Source organism: Arachis ipaensis, chromosome B06 (genome assembly GCF_000816755.2).
Source record: "Arachis ipaensis cultivar K30076 chromosome B06, Araip1.1, whole genome shotgun sequence".
NCBI lineage: Eukaryota > Viridiplantae > Streptophyta > Magnoliopsida > Fabales > Fabaceae > Arachis > Arachis ipaensis.
The window spans coordinates 26,283,255-26,301,306 of record NC_029790.2 but is presented as its reverse complement, the minus strand read 5'-3'; the positions used below and the strand labels follow the sequence as shown (position 1 = coordinate 26,301,306).

The 18,052-nt window shown below is 36.9% G+C and overlaps 1 protein-coding gene across 1 annotated transcript in view; it reads right to left on the bottom strand.

The window, feature by feature from the left end:
• The window catches only part of LOC107648114, an 8,001-nt gene extending 7,077 nt beyond the window's left edge, over nucleotides 1-924 (bottom strand). Inside the window, exon 1 of the mRNA XM_016352113.2 lies at nucleotides 299-924. Within this exon, the coding sequence (XP_016207599.1) occupies nucleotides 299-850 (552 nt within the window). The 5' untranslated portion in view covers nucleotides 851-924. The remainder of the gene's footprint in view (nucleotides 1-298) is intronic.

The window sequence follows — 18,052 nt, the reverse complement described above, 5'->3', positions numbered from 1 at the left end:
ATTTGTCTATAAATATATATGTGATTTAATTTATTTTTAATATGTATTTATATTTTTACATATATTTTATACTGATAATATATTTTATACTGATAAATGATTTAGTAGCTGATTTTAGTGTACACGTAATATAATCGCAAAAAGAATTACTATTTTTCCCGATGATACACGTAAAAAAGTTTCCCTAACAAGATTTCATAAGGATTATTCTTCTAATTCCAAATTCAATATGTCTAAGCATGAATTAATGCATAATTAGCATAGATGTATGTATATATATTGCTACAAGCTAGGTTACCTCATAATAGGCGAGGCGAGGATATGGTACCAACATGGCAAGGATTGAAGCCACAACTCCAAGGGCTGTGGAGGATGCGGCATGAATTGGGTAAACCGTCACCCCTGCTTCCGCCGCGCTATTTATCGCGGCGCTTACATGAACAATCACTAATTGCCCGAATGCAATCCGCTTAGCCACCAACTCCAACGATCCAGGAAGCGCCACTAAAAATGAACCGGCCGCGACCATCATCGCGGCCGTGTGGTTAGAGAAGTTGGTAGGTCCTATCACATGAAGGCTAAGAAGAGAAACGATCATGACCTGGACAGTGGCAAAGAGGACGTGGCAACAACCTCTTAGGGTGTCACCGAGTGTTGCGTCCGAGACTATGAGGATTGTGGTAACATACGAGAAGGCCGGGAACTCGAGATAGTGCCGGAGGGGTTCGGGGCCGTAGAGGGAGGTGCAACCTACTATGGTGCAGGCTAGAGTGGTCCTTAGGGCTGATCCTAAGCGTGCTTGCCACACCTCTGCCCTTGTGCTACTAATTGTGTTTATAATCTTTGACATGATAATATTAACTAATAATGAGAGGGAGTATATAATTTGAAGTACAAAAATTTGAGATTGTGAATTGAATTGGTAGCTTGTGAAGTATTTGATGAGGAGTTAATAAAGGCATATGTGTGAAGTATGGTTTGACAAATAAGAAATGAGTAATGACAATAAGGCATTAGAAAGGGACACTATTTCGATTTTGCTAGCTAATACAAGTAATAAATGTCATGCCATATTACTAAGTTATAGGTTTTTTTGTCATATACTATATTTTATTTTAAACCGAACAATAATATTCGAGAGCAAGAGAACGCAATGTTCCGATTTTGTTGGGGAGTAAAAAAAAAAGAAAAGTCTAGGGGCAGCAACTTTGTTAAATTGTGGCCAGCATGTAACCAGAAAAAAAAAATGAGCTATTAGATGAAATTTCATACCAATCTCACACCATTAAAACCATAACTGATGGCTATTTGATGACTATAAATTACAAAAGTTGCTGGGCTTAACATTCCTAAAAAAAAATTCATTAGCAATGGATAATAAAAATTGGCACACCCAAAAAAGTACATATAAAATTTAGAAACCACACATAAAAAATTTATAGTAACTATTTATTATTTATTTTTGTTTTCAAATTATTCTCGGAGATTTGATAGCGCCATAACCCTTACTTCTGCTATCTTTCTTCCAATTGTACTATGTTTGTTAATAGAACAAAGTTAGTGGGGAATAACTAATAGGACTTATGCCTCAAGAGGGAAAAGCATGAATCAATTTGGGGTTGTCAAGTAGTTAATTTATTTACCTGCTTTAATAAGTGTTGAGTATTCGAATTTTATCTGATAACATAACAGTTTGTTATTGGCCATAACAAATCTTTAAAAAATATTTCTATTTGTGACAGATTAATCTCTGTGACTGGAAAATACTTTGAGAAAAAAAAGAAATATTGATGGCAGGAATGATCAGTTACTTTTCTTTGTCGGAACAAGTGTTTGCCTCTAATATTTTTCTTCGTCCGTTGCATTAAAGCTTTCTTATACTGTGGAGCTGTGCAGAACTAACTAACTAAGTACATGTTTAATTTTGGACCATGAGAACGTTATTCATGTGGAATGTTAATCATCCAAAATAGTGGTGTTGCTATTGTTTGAATTGTTGGGTGTGCACTATTTACTATTAAGAAGCTAACATATCTTCTTCTAATGTAATGATAACGATATATATTATATCAAAGACAATGAAATCATGTAAGTGTTAAAATAAGAAAGATGGAGACAGAAAAATAAAACGAATTGAAATGACACCAAGTGGCATTTGAAATCTAGATTATAGGGAGGGAGATGAATCAGCATGACCCACCCCCCATTCGTTAATGGTGTATATAGCTCCCTCTAACCCAGGGTACTGGATTCCCTTTCCCTATGGGTGGCCATACTTAACTATACTACTCGCTTCTCAGTTCTCACCCAAATGCACATTAGTTGGTAGTTGCTATCTATACAAGTTTATTTTGAAAATACATAAATACTAGTCCTTTTAATGAACTAGCATTTATTATTAGATTTCATTACGGCTCTTTTTATTTAAATAAAAAAATTATATTTCATTTTAAATCATTGTACAAAGAATGATATTTGTGTATATTATCTCTTAATTTTACACTAGTTGGCAGACCAATTTTACACATTATGCCGGCAAAATCTATTTTTTAATTCCTAGATGCAAAATTTTTGAAATGATTTTTTTATACCTCAATTTAACTCCATTGCTAGTGAAATTGAAGAATAACGTGTTTTATCTGGGTGGTTGCAACCACTACCAGTAAAATTGAGGAAGAATATTTTTATGGAATGATTTTGAAATAGATATATCATATATGTAACCAAAACAAACTTTTGGGGTATGGTGAATAGTATAGACTATAGACAACGAGAGAAGCCTAATGCCCTAATGTAGCTAATGTATAAAGGGGAGGCCACAAAGATCCCCACTCCCCAGTGACACGACCTTGGTTGAACCGGCACCTAAATGTGGATGTGGTTTTGTAGGCAAATTAGTTACACAAGGCGGCAGACATCCGATAGTCATACTTAAAACTCATTTTTATATTGTTAATTTTCCGTTGATGCAAAAGTTTTTTGTTTTGTTTTGTTTTGTTTTTTTTTCTGTTGCATTGCTCTATTTCAAGGCTACTGCTATGTCAATATTATTCTTCAATTTCGTAACCGTTGAAAACCGGTTCAAACTGTGAACCGTTATCAAATACGATTCGAATAGAAGCCAAAATCAGAAAATTGGGAAACTGGCATTGGACTGTCGAATCGGCCAGAAATTAGTTGGTCAAATCGAACTGTGACCCGGTCGATTTTTGAAAAATTTCCAAAAACGGCCACGTTTTCCTTTTCCAACCCAAACTTCCTTAACCATTACTCCTCTATTTTCCAATTCCACAACGGGCAGAAGCAGAACGCGAAGCAGCACTGCCCTTTTTTCCGGTTCCCCTTTGTCTCATCGTCATCAAAGCCACCGGCGTAACTTCCGTCCACCCATTGGTGTAACTTCTATCCACCCACCATCGCCGTTGCAACTTCGACCTTCGAAGCCACCGGCGCAACTTCTATCTAGACAACATCCAGCCACTACCATTTGAGCTTCGAAAACTGAAACCGTCGTCATCAGTCTTGCCTGCTGCCTCTGTTGCGCAGCCACTTCCCGCTGGCACCAGCTCTGTACCACCGCGTCAGCCACTGTCTTGCCAGCCACTGTCTCTGCCAGCTCTGCTTTGTTCTAGCTTCTAGCCCTACGTATTATTTTTTTTTGTAATAATAATTGTTGTTAGTTAACCTTGTTGTTGTTACTGACTTACTGGGTTAAATAATTGTTCAAAATTGAAATCTGTTAAAGATGTGATAAAGATGCCTCAACTGCATATATGCAATGGCCATGGACAATTTTTGACTGCTTTGAATAACAAAATTCCTAGTAAGATTCTAACTTTAGGGTGTTAATAAAGGTATGTTGGGTTAGGGAGAATTGCAGAAGCAAGATTTTGATATATACGCAGACTCATAGGAGCATTTCTAACACTAATAACAAATTGTGAACATTATTTTTCTTTTGTTCCTTTTTCATTTTATCTTCTAGTTTTTGTTGGTCAAAGTAAGCAAATGACTTACCTTAGGCATGTAAGTATTTCCATTTGGTTGCTCAAAATATTGGGTCTTGTTATTTTTTTTTGTTAGTTCTTGTACTTAGATACTTTTATTTTGTTTTTTTATATTTGTCATATTATGATTTGTATTCCCTGTGGCCTGTACAATAACAATAGTAACTTGATTAATAAGTAGTGATTAACTAACTGATCAGTAATTATGGGATTCTCTGGTGTCTTTTCTTTTAGATGGTTTCATTTGTTCTTCTACAAGAAGCCAAAACTTTTTTGTTAGTATAAAGCACAGTTGTTTAAGAGCTGGTTATCAACATATGCATACTTAATGGTTCTTAGAGAAGAGATTTGCTAGGATTAGATACTCAATAATAAAGCTTTGTTATCTTTATAGAGGTTAATATAGTAATTCACATATAGTACTAATATATCATTTTAATGTATAATTTAATTTTATTCGTAAGTCAGATGATAGGTTTAACTACATTCAAGTTTGGTCAAGCTAAATAACTCTTCACCTCGTAAATGTTTGAAGAGGCCTTTTAGTGTAAGAATTCCAGTTTGTATTAGCATTATCCTATCCTTGAATTATTTTGTACATATGTTTCGAATTGAGTTTTTCTTGTTTGTTCAATAAACCAAGTTATATAATTTGTAAGAGAATGCAAACAATGGATTTAGTTATCAATAACATTTTGTTGATATAAAAGTAAATTATAATTATGTTTTAATATGTTTATTTTTATTTTATCTATTATTTTATTATAAAATGATTATTTCGGTTAAATTACAGTTGAACTGGTCGAACCAATAAACTAATAGTCAAAATGGTTCGATGATCGGTTCGATTTTCAAAACCTTGTGTAAAACATGTTATTTCTTAATTTCATTGAGAAAGAATATGAAATTGAGGTAGAAAAAAGTTGTTTCTAATTTCGTAGTTAGTAGCACAAAAGTGATTTTTTTTTTAATTTCGTTGGCACAAACTACAAAATTGGACTACCTATCAAAAAATAAAATTGCATGAAAAACGCAATTTTTTCTATAATGATTTTGATCTATACAAATAATAACACAATGGAATGCCAATTAAATGATAATCCGACATTACGAGATAACGATAACGGCAGCATCAACAAGCCACGAAAACGTCAAATCCAAACATTAAGGACGCGATATAAAGGCACCAAATACTGAGAAACGATAACTGATGGGAAGATTATTGTCGATCTAGAATTTCATCAATAGAAAAGAATTGTTATAGTATAGTCCTAGACCGACGTGTAACCCTCTCAATCAAATTTTGATATGGTTGTCACAAAGTCAACCCCAATAAAAAGTAACCGAGAGTATTGGTCTCGGGTCGTCCTCAAGAGAATGGACAAACATGTGCATCAATATTGGTTAGAATTTCGGGGTTGGGAGTCATAAACAAGAATTTAAACTACTAAACTTAACATGCAAGAAATCTTAAAGTGCAAGAAACTAAATTAAAGCAATTGAAGCAAGATGTAAGTAAATGCAATCTAACAAGATAACATATAAAGCTACTTCTATTCTAAGACTAAGTGAACAACTAAATTAACTATAACAAGAATCAAGCAATTGAGATTTTTTGGGTTTCAAATATGAATTACAAAAAGGAACTCTTGGCTAGGCATAGGAATTGGGGTCACCATCCTTGTCTAATAACCATATCTTGACAATTATGAGGAACCAAGTCCATTAAGTCTACTTCTACAAGTGAAGTATGTCAAATGGCTTGGTCAATTTCAACTCATAAGTCCTAATCTACCTACTAATTGTGTGTATTGTGTGAATGATTGAGTCCCCCCTTCCCCCTTGGTTCCTTGGGTCTTTTCCATGCAGAATCAAGTTGGATTTGGGCCTGGAGCCTCTCAAAAATCGCCAGCCAAGATTTCATTAATGAGGTCACGTGTTGGGCGTCACGCGTGCGTGTCAGCCACGCGTGCGCGTCATTTGAATTCTGCGAGCCATGCGTTGATAAACCACTATTTTATGGTTTATTTTTTATTAAATTGGGTGGATTTTATCCATTATTTTCACACTTATTCATATAATTTGCATGTTTTATATTTTTGTGCTATGATTGAACACATGCTTCTTTGGCCTTAAATTTGCTAATTTTAATCTTTTCTTATTACCATTCGATGTCGTGATATGTTTGTTAAGTGTTTTCAGGGTTTATAGGGCAGAAATGGCTTACAAGATGAAAAAGAAGCATGCAAAAGTGGAAGGAACACAAGAAATTAAAGATTTCAGAATCTGGTAGCGACGCGCACGCATGGGCGACGCGTACGCGGGACCAGTGCTACAGACATACGAAGCACACGCGTGGCTGACGCCTATGCGTGGCCAGTGAAAAGTCTAGCGACGTGTACGCATGGCTGACGTGTACACGTGACGAGCGTCACGTGCTGCAATTAACAGAATTCGCCGGGGGCGATTTCTGGGCTGCTTCTGACCCAGTTTCAGGGCCAAAAATACAGATTAGAAGCTGCAGAGTGGAGCTGGAAGGGAGACTAGCTTTCATTTACACAATTTTAGATTTTAGATGTAGGTTTCTAGAGAGAGAGGCTCTCTCGTCTCTCTAGGTTTTAGGGGTTTTTGTCTCGCTCCTTTTCAAATTCAGATTTCTACCTTACTTTAATTTAGTTTCTCTTCTACTTTTATTTGTTCTAGTACTTTAGTTTATCTATTTCTCTCGTTGATTTCTTTATGTTGCCAATTTAGTTTATGAATTCTTCTTGTTTCCTTTAATCCATATTAATGCAATTTATGTTTCTATGTTTATGATTGCTTTCTTTAATTTGTTGTTATTGTTTCCTCTTGCAATTGTTAGTCTTAGATTTTGCTATGTCTTGTTAGTTTTCTATGTTTTTTATTTTATGCCTTCCAAGTGTTTGATAAAATGCTTGGTTGGATTTTAAGTTAGATTTTTATGTTCTTGACTTGGATTGATTAATTAGAGACTCTTGAGTTATCAAAAGTCTTTTGTTGATTGGTGATTGAAGATTTCCGGTTAGCTTGAACTTCACCAAAGCTAGTCTCTCACTATGAGTTGACTAGGATTTGTGAATTCAAGTTGATTATATGCACTTGACCTTCCTCCATTGGTTAGAGGTTAACTAAGTGAAGGCAATTCACATTTACTGTCACAATTGACGATGGTAATGAGGATAGAACTTAGTTATTAGTTTATTTTCTCATCATTTTACTTTCTTGTTCCTTATTTCAAAAACCCCCACAAATATACTTTCCCATAACCAATAATACACTTCCCTGCAATTCCTTGAGAGACGACCCGAGGTTTAAATACTTCGGTTAATTTTATTGGGTTTGCTTAAGTGACAAACAATTTAAACATTGACCGAGGATAATTTGTTGGTTTAGAATTATACTTGCAACGCGACATTTTTTGTGAAATTCTTTACCGACAATTTTTCTCCATCAAGTTTTGGCGCTGTTGCTGGGGAATTGCAAATGTGTGCCTTATTATTGGTTATTGTGAATATTGTGAATATGTTTGCCTTTTCGTTTCTTTGTTAGTTGTTTCTAGTTTTAGGAGTTTATTTTCATTATTTCTTATTAGTTTTTGTTTTTATTTTCTCTTGTTACTCTGAATTCTCACCCCTTTGGCTATGAGTTTGGTTTAAATTATGTTGTAGGGAATGGAAGCTACAATGAGAACATGCATCAAGGATAGGACAATCAAAGGTAGGAGGAGCCTCAAGCTTATGGACAACCTTCTTGGCAACAACCCCCTCTAACTTATTATGAGCAAGAGTCATTCCAAGATGCATACCAAGACAATAGATATGGTGGACCTCCTTGTGACTACCAACAACCACCACCATATACCTATGAACCCCCTTTTCAATATAGTCTTGAACCACCATACTCACAAGCCCCCTACAATCAAACACTTCCATATGACCCTAACCTATATCCACCATACCAACCACCTTATGAGCCATATGAACCATGCATAGAACCACCACAATTCCAACCCAATTACTCCCAAGAACCACCATTCTCACATATACCACCTCAATATACACCATCACCATACCCTTATCAAGATGAACCACCTTCCTATCATGAATCCTTCCTCCCAAGTAACGAACCCTCATATCCACTCCACTCTCCAATGGATGACACCCTTGGTGTTTTTCTTCAAGGGTAAAGAGAGATGCAACGGACGACACTAGAGTTCGTAGCTACCTTGACCGAGGTAGTAAATAATTTAGTGATCCTACGCTTTGACACTCAAAGTACCCCCATGGACACATGTGGAGAATCTCATGAGGAGTGTAGTATGAACGAGAGATTAGAAGCTCCGGTGGAAAATGAGGAATGTGATTTTGTACTAGAACGATTGGAGGAAGCCATAATTGTTGAAGAGAAAGAAGTGGTTAAAGACTTAGGAGATGTTGAGAGTCCATGGAAACCTCAAGTCATAAAGCCTCCTTCCAAGAAGTTTGAATTTGATGATGACGAGGGTGTACAACCTCCAATGCATATCATGGTTGAAGACTTTGAAGAGGCTGATCAAGAGATGAATTCAATAATTGATGAATTTCTATCTACAATTGAGTCCCCCTCCATTGGACTGGAAAAAGAGGTTAAGGAAGAAGGTGCACAACTTCCAAGGCATATTCCCTATGAAGAATTTGATGGAATAGATCAAGAGGCAAGTTCCTTTGGTGATGATGATCATGAATCAAGTCTTCCTAGTGATGAATCTACATCCGCAAATGAACTCCTTGAGTATGAAGAACCTTCTCTGATTGAGTTTGAGAATGATGTGGAAGTGGAAGTCCTTCGGAAAGGATGGACGGGGGTTGAATATGCTTTGTCAAGATCGTTGGAGACCTCTCTACCTAGATTGCCGTCTACTCCTTCATTTGAGTGGGTAAAACTTATCTCTATTAGCTTTACTGTCCCACTTGAGTATGGTATTCTTGAAACGGATGACCAACTTAGGTTGCCGTCTACTCCTTCATTCTTCATGTCCCTTCCACTTGTGCATGCTTCCTTTCCATCTTCTAGGCCATTCTTGCCCTATAGATCCTGAATCCACTTAATAAACACATCACGGCATCGAATGGTAATAGAAGAGTATTAAAAATTGGCGTTTTTAGGGTTAAAGAAGCATGTTTTAAACCATGAAGGAAAATTAGGAGGGAAACACAAAACCATGCAATTTATATGAATAAGTGTGAAAAATATTGATAAAACCCCCCAAATTCTACACAAGATAAACCACAAAATTGGGGTTTATCAAACCTCCCCACACTTAAACCAAGCATGTCCTCATGCTAAAAATTAAAAGGCCAAAGAACATAGGAGAATGAGGTTTATGAAATGCAATTTACCTACATGGATGCAACTAATGCAAATGCTTCTTTCTACTTAGTCAAAAGTGAATCAACTTCCAAGAACATACATGAACGAGTAGGGCTAAGGTAATATGATAATTCGTGAACTCTACCAATTCAAATATCAAAATGAAGTGTAAGCAACTTTCAAGAAGAAAGCTTGTGAAAGCCGGGAACAAGGAGTTGAGCATTGAACCCTCACCGGAAGTGTATCCGCTCTATTCGCTCAAGTGTATAGGGTTGATTCGCTCAATTCTCTTCTAATTATGCTTTCCAAGATTTGTTTTTCATCTAACAATTAATAGTTATTCGGTGCATGCATACATTCATTATGAGGGCTTATCTTTAGGTTGTAATGGGGCTAGGGTAAAGGTAAGGATGCATATATGGCCAAGTGAGCTTGAAATTTGAATCCTTGATTAACCGAAGCTCTCACCTAACACAAATAACAACCTATACAATTCTAATACACAACCTAGCTACCCATTTATTCACTTTTCACACACTCATACATTCTTTTTCAATTCACAACCCATATGCATTGGTTATTATTGCATTCGCCTTGGGGCATTTTGTCCCCTTTTTATTACTTTCTTTTTCCATATATTTTTTTCTTTTATTTTTCTATTTCTTTTTCTACATATATATTTTTTTCCTTTTATTTTTCTCTTTTCTTTTGATGAATTACATACAACGGTGCCAATGTATATGGTTCAAACATTCAATACATGAGTGTGTTCCCAATTCCCAATATTTTCAATAAAAATATAAAAACACACTTTTACCTCTACCGATGTTTCCAAGCTTCCCTCCCGCTTAAATGACACACACCCTCACTAGCCTAAGCTAATAAAAAATATCCAAATTAGAGGACATTTATTGTTTTTTACTTAGGGGTAGTGATGTGCTAAATTAAAGAACAAAGGGGTTTAACGTAGGCTCAAAATTGGTGAACAATGGTAGATAAAGGGTAAGGGTATTTGGGTAAGTGAGCTATTGAAATAATGGCCTCAATCATATAAATGCGTTCATACACAAAATAATGGACATAGAGAATCAAACAAATCAAGAATTGCAATCATAAAAAGAGAATAATGCACACAAGAATGGAAATAAGTGGTTATATGATGTAACCACGCAATTGGGCTCAAAACTCACATGCTTGTGTGTTCTTAGCTCAAAAAACTTTTCCAGAATTGATTCCTTCAAGCAAGTTCAACATATTTTTTTTTTCAAATTGCTAGGGTGCCCTAAAAACAGTTTCTTAGAAAAGAAACCACCCTAACCAAGTAGTCCTAACAAGAAGTGATTGGATGGAAAAAGTAATTCATCTAGTTCATGCATACCCAATCACTTAACAAGCATACTCTAGATATATTTACAAACAACTACCATGCAGAAAGTGTTTACATGAAAAAATAAACTAGCCATGCAATGCAAATTATCCTAATTGACAAAAGAAAATTAAGATTTGGGTGTTGAAAAGAAGGGTTGTTACCTACGCAAGTCGGTAAATGACCACCCCACACTTAGAAATTTACACGGTCCTCCGTGCTATCGGTAATGCACAAGGTGGGATTGGGGTCGGCACTTCTACTATCCATCTCTTGAGTGCTCACTTCACTTTGGTCTAAAGTGGATTCTGAAGTGTCCGGCTCCTCCATAGGTGGGTTAGCACAACCCAAGAGCTTCTTCAAGTAGGCATAGCGGCGTTTGTTCCGCCGCTCATTCCGGTCTACCTTTTGAGTGAGCTTAACAAACAATTGGTAGGATGACTTCTGTGGTGCCAATGAGGTGGTTGGGATGTCGGAAGGAATAGCCATATCGAGGCTTGCGGTTCCCGCAAGAGGCTTAAGATACTTTCCACTCGGGACGATGGCGTCCTTCGCTGGAATTATTGCCTTCACGTCCTTAGCCTCGTGGGGAACTCCGGCGGCAGCAATCAAATCCGTTACCAAGGCGGGAAATGGGAGGTTACCCTTAGTATGAACGCAGCCCATTGCTTGTCAGATAAGGTAAGGAATGTTGATAGGCCTATCAGTGAGGATGCACCAAACAAGAAGGGCCAAGTCCGCTGTGATTGAGGACTCATGAGTGCTCAGAAGTACGTAGTGAGACATGATTTGGGCCCACACTCTAGCCTCCACAGTAAGCACTTGTGCCGAAATGTACTTAGGCCGAGCCTTGGCTCTCCCTTGGGTCTAATGTTCTCCCGGTTGGGCAATGACCCTAAGGACAAAACCCCAATCATAACCGGGTATGCAGCGCTGTAGTAGGGCTTCTTGGTAACCAACCATCCCATCTGGCACTGACAAAACTTTAAGTATCTGCTGAATGGCTTCCTCCGATATGGGGACTTACTTCCGGCGCACAAAAATCGATTGAAGAGAAGGTGAGTGATAGTTGGAGTAGAACTCCACCACCAAGAAAGGTTAGCTTCCTGCGGTTTTCGATTGAGAAATTTCCACTGCCACCGCTCAATGCGGGGTACCACAAACTAAACAAGGTGCTCCGGAGGAACGAGGAGATGTTCAAAATGGTAATTCCTTTCAACCAAAATAGGGAACATGAGCTCACAAAAGCGATTGGCGAACCTTGCGGAGTCCTTCGCAGGGTTGCCCTTCTCTTCCTCATCAATATAAATGACCCTTTTCACCCTCTTGGAGGGAGGCTTAACTTTTGGTGTAGGGTGCGCCTTGGTAGTTGTTCTTTGAGGTGCCCTCTTTTTGGGCAGATTTTTCGAAGCCTTTTCCTTGCCCTTTTTGATGGCCATCCTGAAAAACGAAGGAAAAAGAGAAAACATTAAACTGAAAGAAACAACATTGGATAACAACATGCAAGTGAGAAATAGTGCCACAAAGGAGCAAATTATCCTGAAGACATGACAGCTGCAACATGTAAGCAAGACAACAATATAATCATGGAGCACATCACTAGCATGAGATGCAAGAGTGAGAGAAGCATGCAAGTGTAAAGCATGAGAAGAATGGGCTCAAGCATCAATAACATCAATAAAAACACATGCAAGAAAGATACTAAACACAAAAAAACCATTCACCTAGTCTAACCCCAAGACAATGAAGCATGCAAATGGAATAAATTAGAGTTAAAGAGGATGGAGTCACTAATCTTGCAATATGCTACAAAGAAGTAAGTCATAGGTAATGAGCACATAGATGGTAAAGATGAAGCACAATAGGCTCAATGCACATGAAGAAAAGCAAGTGTAATGAGAAAGAAGCACTAAGTTGAAAGCATAATATCAAATTTGAACTAAGATGTCATTGGTGTTTTTTAACAAACACTTGGTGTGCATCTTCCAAACAACAAGCAAGTTGGAGAAATTCAAGAAAGTAATAAACCCAAAACGAAATGCCAATCATCAAAACAACACCACATAGCACAAATAAGCCAAGAGATATCAAAATAACCTACCAATGCAAAAAATACATTGAAGTTCAACACCCATGGAAGAATGTAAAAAGAAAGAGAAGAAACAAAAATGAAATATAAACAACACAATCAAAATGAAACTAAGAAGAAAGAAATAGAGTAATGAGATGCAATTAAAAAGAAGGAAATTTTAAAAAGGTAAAAGAGAAAGAAGAGAAGCAAAACCTTGAAAGGAGGGAGAAGGTGAAGTTGGGGGTAAGTGAGAGTACGAGAAGAGAAGGGAGAAGAAGAGAGGAGAGAGAAAATATGGGACCGCCGGAGGTGGTGGTCGCCAGTGGTTGAGGTCGCCAGTAATTGTGGGTGGAGAAGAGGTGGTAAGGAGGAGGAAGAAGAGAGGAGGAAGGAAGAGAAGAAAGGGAATTAAGAAAGGAAGAAAACAAGGGTGCTGCACTTTAGTTGCGTCGGTAATGTGACGCGTGCGTGTCACCCACGTTCACTCGTGGGTGGGGAATAGAGCAACCGATGCGTACGAGTCACCCACGCTTATGCATTGGGAGCAATTGTGCTCCACGCATAAAATTCGCACAGTACTGGCGCAACTCTCTGGTTTTTGTACCATGAGTTCCAAGATCATCAAACGATGCGTACGCGTCGGTGCGTGGCAGAAGTTAGGCCAATTAAGAGATTGTAATATAAGAACAACATTGCAAGTATAGCTCTTAACCAGCTAAAATCCTCCTCACCAATTTAGAAAGGTATCACAAAAATTAGAATAAAAATACTGGGAGTATGAGTCACAGGTCGTCTCCCAACGAGTTGCAAGAAATAATGCTAATTTATTAATCAGGAGTTTTCAAGAGAGTTTGAGTTTGGATAATGAGCAATTAAATAATTGTAAATTAAAGCAATAAAAACTAAGAATGATTATTAATATTCTAGATAAAAAGCCTTGACTGGGGGAATGATTAATTGGAAGTTCCATCCTTGTTGGGATCTCTTAAGTGTAGTATTAAAAAAGTTGTTGTTTTCACTTAGTTAACCCTTACTAAATAAAGAAAAGTCAAGTGATTGAGCTAACTCTTATTCGCAAATCCTACTCCTCTCCCTTGGGAAGGTCTAGCGTTAGTGAATACAGAACTAGCCAACAACTTTCAGTTTAATCAGCACTTAAGCCTTCCAACTCAAGTGTCTCCTTTTAATCAACTCCCATGTCAAGTATGGAGTCTACTCCATTGACATGAATAAAATGCTCATAAAAATATAAGAAGAAGACATGATAAATTAAATAAGATGGGGATTTAAAATTTATTAAAAGTAAAAGTAATCCTTTGCATTAACAATCCATGAAAATAATCCAATTACTACTCTAAACAAGAATTAAGAATATGGAATAAATAAAAGAGTAAGTAAGGAAACAAACTAGAATAGTGCCTTCAACGGAGGTAATGACTCTTCAATATCCAAAAGCAAAACTAATAAACTATGAATGTAAAAAAGAACCTAGAGGGAAAGTAATCCTCTCTAAATTCCGATCTAAAAACCTAAAAACTATCCTAATCAGAATATGTGAATGTATCTCTATGTGTGTCGAGTCTCTGCATGTTCCCTAACTTTATTCTGTGTTTCTGGGTCGAAAACTGGGTCAAAACGCCCATAAAAATATAAGAAGAAGACATGATAAATTAAATAAGATGGGGATTTAAAATTAATTAAAAGTAAAAGTAATCCTTTACATTAACAATCCCTGAAAATAATCCAATTACTACTCTAAACAAGAATTAAGAATATGGAATAAATAAAAAAGTAAGTAAGGAAACAAACTAGAATAGTGTCTTCAATGGAGGTAATGACTCTTCAATATCCAAAAGCAAAACTAATAAACTATGAATGTAAAAGAGAACCTAGATGGAAAGTAATCCTCTCTAAATTCCGATCTAAAAACCTAAAAACTATCCTAATCAGAATATGTGAATGTATCTCTGTGTGTGTTGAGTCTCTGCATGTTCCCTAGCTTTATTCTGTGTTTCTAGGCCGAAAACTGGGTCAAAACGCGGCCCAAAATCGCCCCCAGCGTTTTTTGTTAACTTTGCAGATCGCGCAGGTCACGCATACGCATCAGTCATGCGTGCGCGTCATTTGGCATTTTTCCTTGTCATGCGTACGCGTCGTCCATGCATGCGCGTCATCTTGCAGAACTCCATTCCACACATACGCATCAGCCACGTGCACGCTGATGCGTGAGCATCTTGTCTATCTTTTCCTAATGAATTTGCATCTAAATTGTTGAATTTAATTAAGAATTAATTATATTTTAGCCACTATGGATGCTATTTTGAGTTTTGTACAAAGCTGTTTATTTTAGGTAACATTTGGCGGAATTTGATGGAGTTTCTGCAGAGAAAGAGAAGAAGCCAAGGAGATGACCAGCGAATACCGACGCGGACGCATGGCTCACGCGACCGCGCGGAATGGAGGAAATCGCAATAACACGATCGCGTGCCTGACGCAATCGCGTGGACTGGAATCTGCACAAATGACGCGAACGCGTGGACGACGCGGACGCGTCACATGCGCCACGTGCAGAAAAATGCTGGGGGCGATTTCTGGGCTATTTTGACCCAGTTTCCAGCCCAAAAAACACAGATTAGAAGCTGCAGCATGGACAATTCAAGTGGTCCCCATCCATCCATTGAAGATTTGATTATTTAAATTAATTCAAATTTAAATTCAAATTTTAATTCTAGGAAAAGATATTATTTTAATTTTTAGTTTTAGATATTAGATTTTAAATTTATTATGATTAGTTATAAAAGGAGGAAGCTTTTCTTCCTTTAGGGAGGTCCTGGGAACATTCCACCTGATCCCATCAGGGGAACATAATTGACAATCCTAATTTTCTCTCTTTTCTATGAGCAACTAAACCTCCACCGTTAAGGTTAGGAGCTCTGTCTATTTCTATGGATTGATTTTATTGCTTTTTCTATTTTAATTTATGTATGGATTTATAATTTAAGAATTATTTTCGCTCTTTATTTTATGAATTTGGGTGGAACGGAAGTATGACCCTCTTTCTATTTGAGTTCCTGTAAAACTTGGAAAAGCTCTTTACTTGAACAACAGCTTGAAAACATTTTCTCCTAAATTTTAATTATTTGGATTTAACGGGATACATGACATATAATCTTTTTATTTTTGGGTAATTAGAGTTTTTGTGGCATATAAACTGGAATTTGATTATCACCCTCTAATTGGAATTAATTGACCAAGGAATTGGCTGTTGATGAATTTTAGAAGAGACTAGAAAAGTCTAAGGAATTAGGGTCTAGTCACATATAGTTTGCCATAAATTAAATCCTACATGATTAAAATAGTTAGTAAGAAAAATTAATCCGGAAAAATAGATAACTCTTAAACCTTAACTATCTTCTCCATATTTTATTCCCACCTTATTTATCTGCCTGTCTTTAATATTTTTAATATTGTTTAATGTCTTTTATATTGCATCTCAACACTATTTTCTATTTGTCTAACTAATCCTATCAAACGCTATTGTTGCTTAATCCATCAATCCTCGTGGGATCGACCTTTATTCACGTAAGGTATTACTTGGTACGACCCGGTGCACTTACCGGTTAGTAAGTGTGGTTGTAAAGTAACCGCACCAAGTTTTTGGCGCCGTTGCCGGGGATTGACTGTGATTAACAACTATTAGTTGTTTGATTGTTTAGATTAGGCGTTTTAATTTTAATTCGTGAAAAGATGTCTCATGTATTACTCACTGAGCTTAAAAAAAAAATTTATAGGAGTGATATATTGCATCAAAAACTTGGTGCGGTTATTTTACAACCACACTTACTAACCGGCAAGTGCACCGGGTCGTACCAAGTAATACCTTACGTGAGTAAGGGTCGATCCCACGAGGATTGATGGATTAAACAACAATAACTTTTTTAGCCATCCGTTGGAGGCCAAAGTGACCACAACACACAGATGAATGACAAGATTCAAGAATAGGTTGGAATTCGGACTCCGGGACACATCTACGAATCACTTGGTGTACCCCCCATTTCCACAAGTAAGGGTCATTGATGCGTGAGCATCTTTTCTATCTTTTCCTAGTAAATTTGCATTCAAATTGTTGAGTTTAATCAAAATTTAAATATCTTTTAGCCACTATGGATGCTACTTTGATTTGTGTGCAATTCCATTTATTTCAGGTAGCATCCGGATGGATTTGACGGAGTTTTGTAGTAGAAAAGGAAGAAAGAGAGTGATGCTGTCAACCCCGACCTCCTTGCACTCAAAAAAGAATAACTTGAGCTATAGAGGTCCAATTGATGTGATTCCAGCGGCATTAGAAAGCTAATTTCCAGGGCTTTCCAACGATTTATAATAGTGCATACTTCTTCAGCATTTTTGGCCTCCTCCACTTTGAACTTGAGCTTTTTCAAGTTCAGCGTGGAGTCCACGTACAAAGGAGAAATCACACATTATCCACGCTGAACTTGAGAATTTCCAAGTTCAGCGTGGACTCAAGGAACTCGCTCAAAGAACCACTGCCTCCTCCATGCTGAACTTGGAAATTCTCAAGTTCAGCGTGGACTCAAGAATGAACGCCAAAGGAAACACTGCCTCCTCCACGCTGAACTTGGAAATTTCCAAGTTCAGCGTGGACCTTAATGCTACCAGTGGTCCCCAACCTCATCTAAAGGGCTCGCGCAAATCATTCCTTTAATTTTGATTTAAATTTTTATTTATTTATAACTAGGAAAAGATATTATTTTAGTTTTAGAAAATATATTTTACATTAATTAGGATTAGATATAAAAGGGAAAAGAATTAGCCCTTCGGGCTCTTCTCTCTTCTCTTCTACCTCATTCTGCAATTTACAATTTTTTAGAATCCTAGTTTTTCTCTCTGAACCATGAGCAGCTAAACCTCCATTGTTAAGGTTAGGAGCTCTGTCTATTTGTATGGATTGATTTTATTGCTTTTTCTATTGTAATTCATGTCTTGATTTATATTTAAAAATTGTTTTTGTTCTTTATTTTATGAATTTGGGTGGAACAGAAGTATGACCCTCTTTCTAATTGAGTTCTTGTATAACTTGGACAAGCTCTTTTCTTGAAGAACAACTTGAAAACATATTCTCCTAAATTTCTAATTACCTGGACTTAACGGGATACGTGACATATAATCCTCTTATATTTGGGTAATTAGGATTTTTGTGGCATATAAACTAGAATTGAA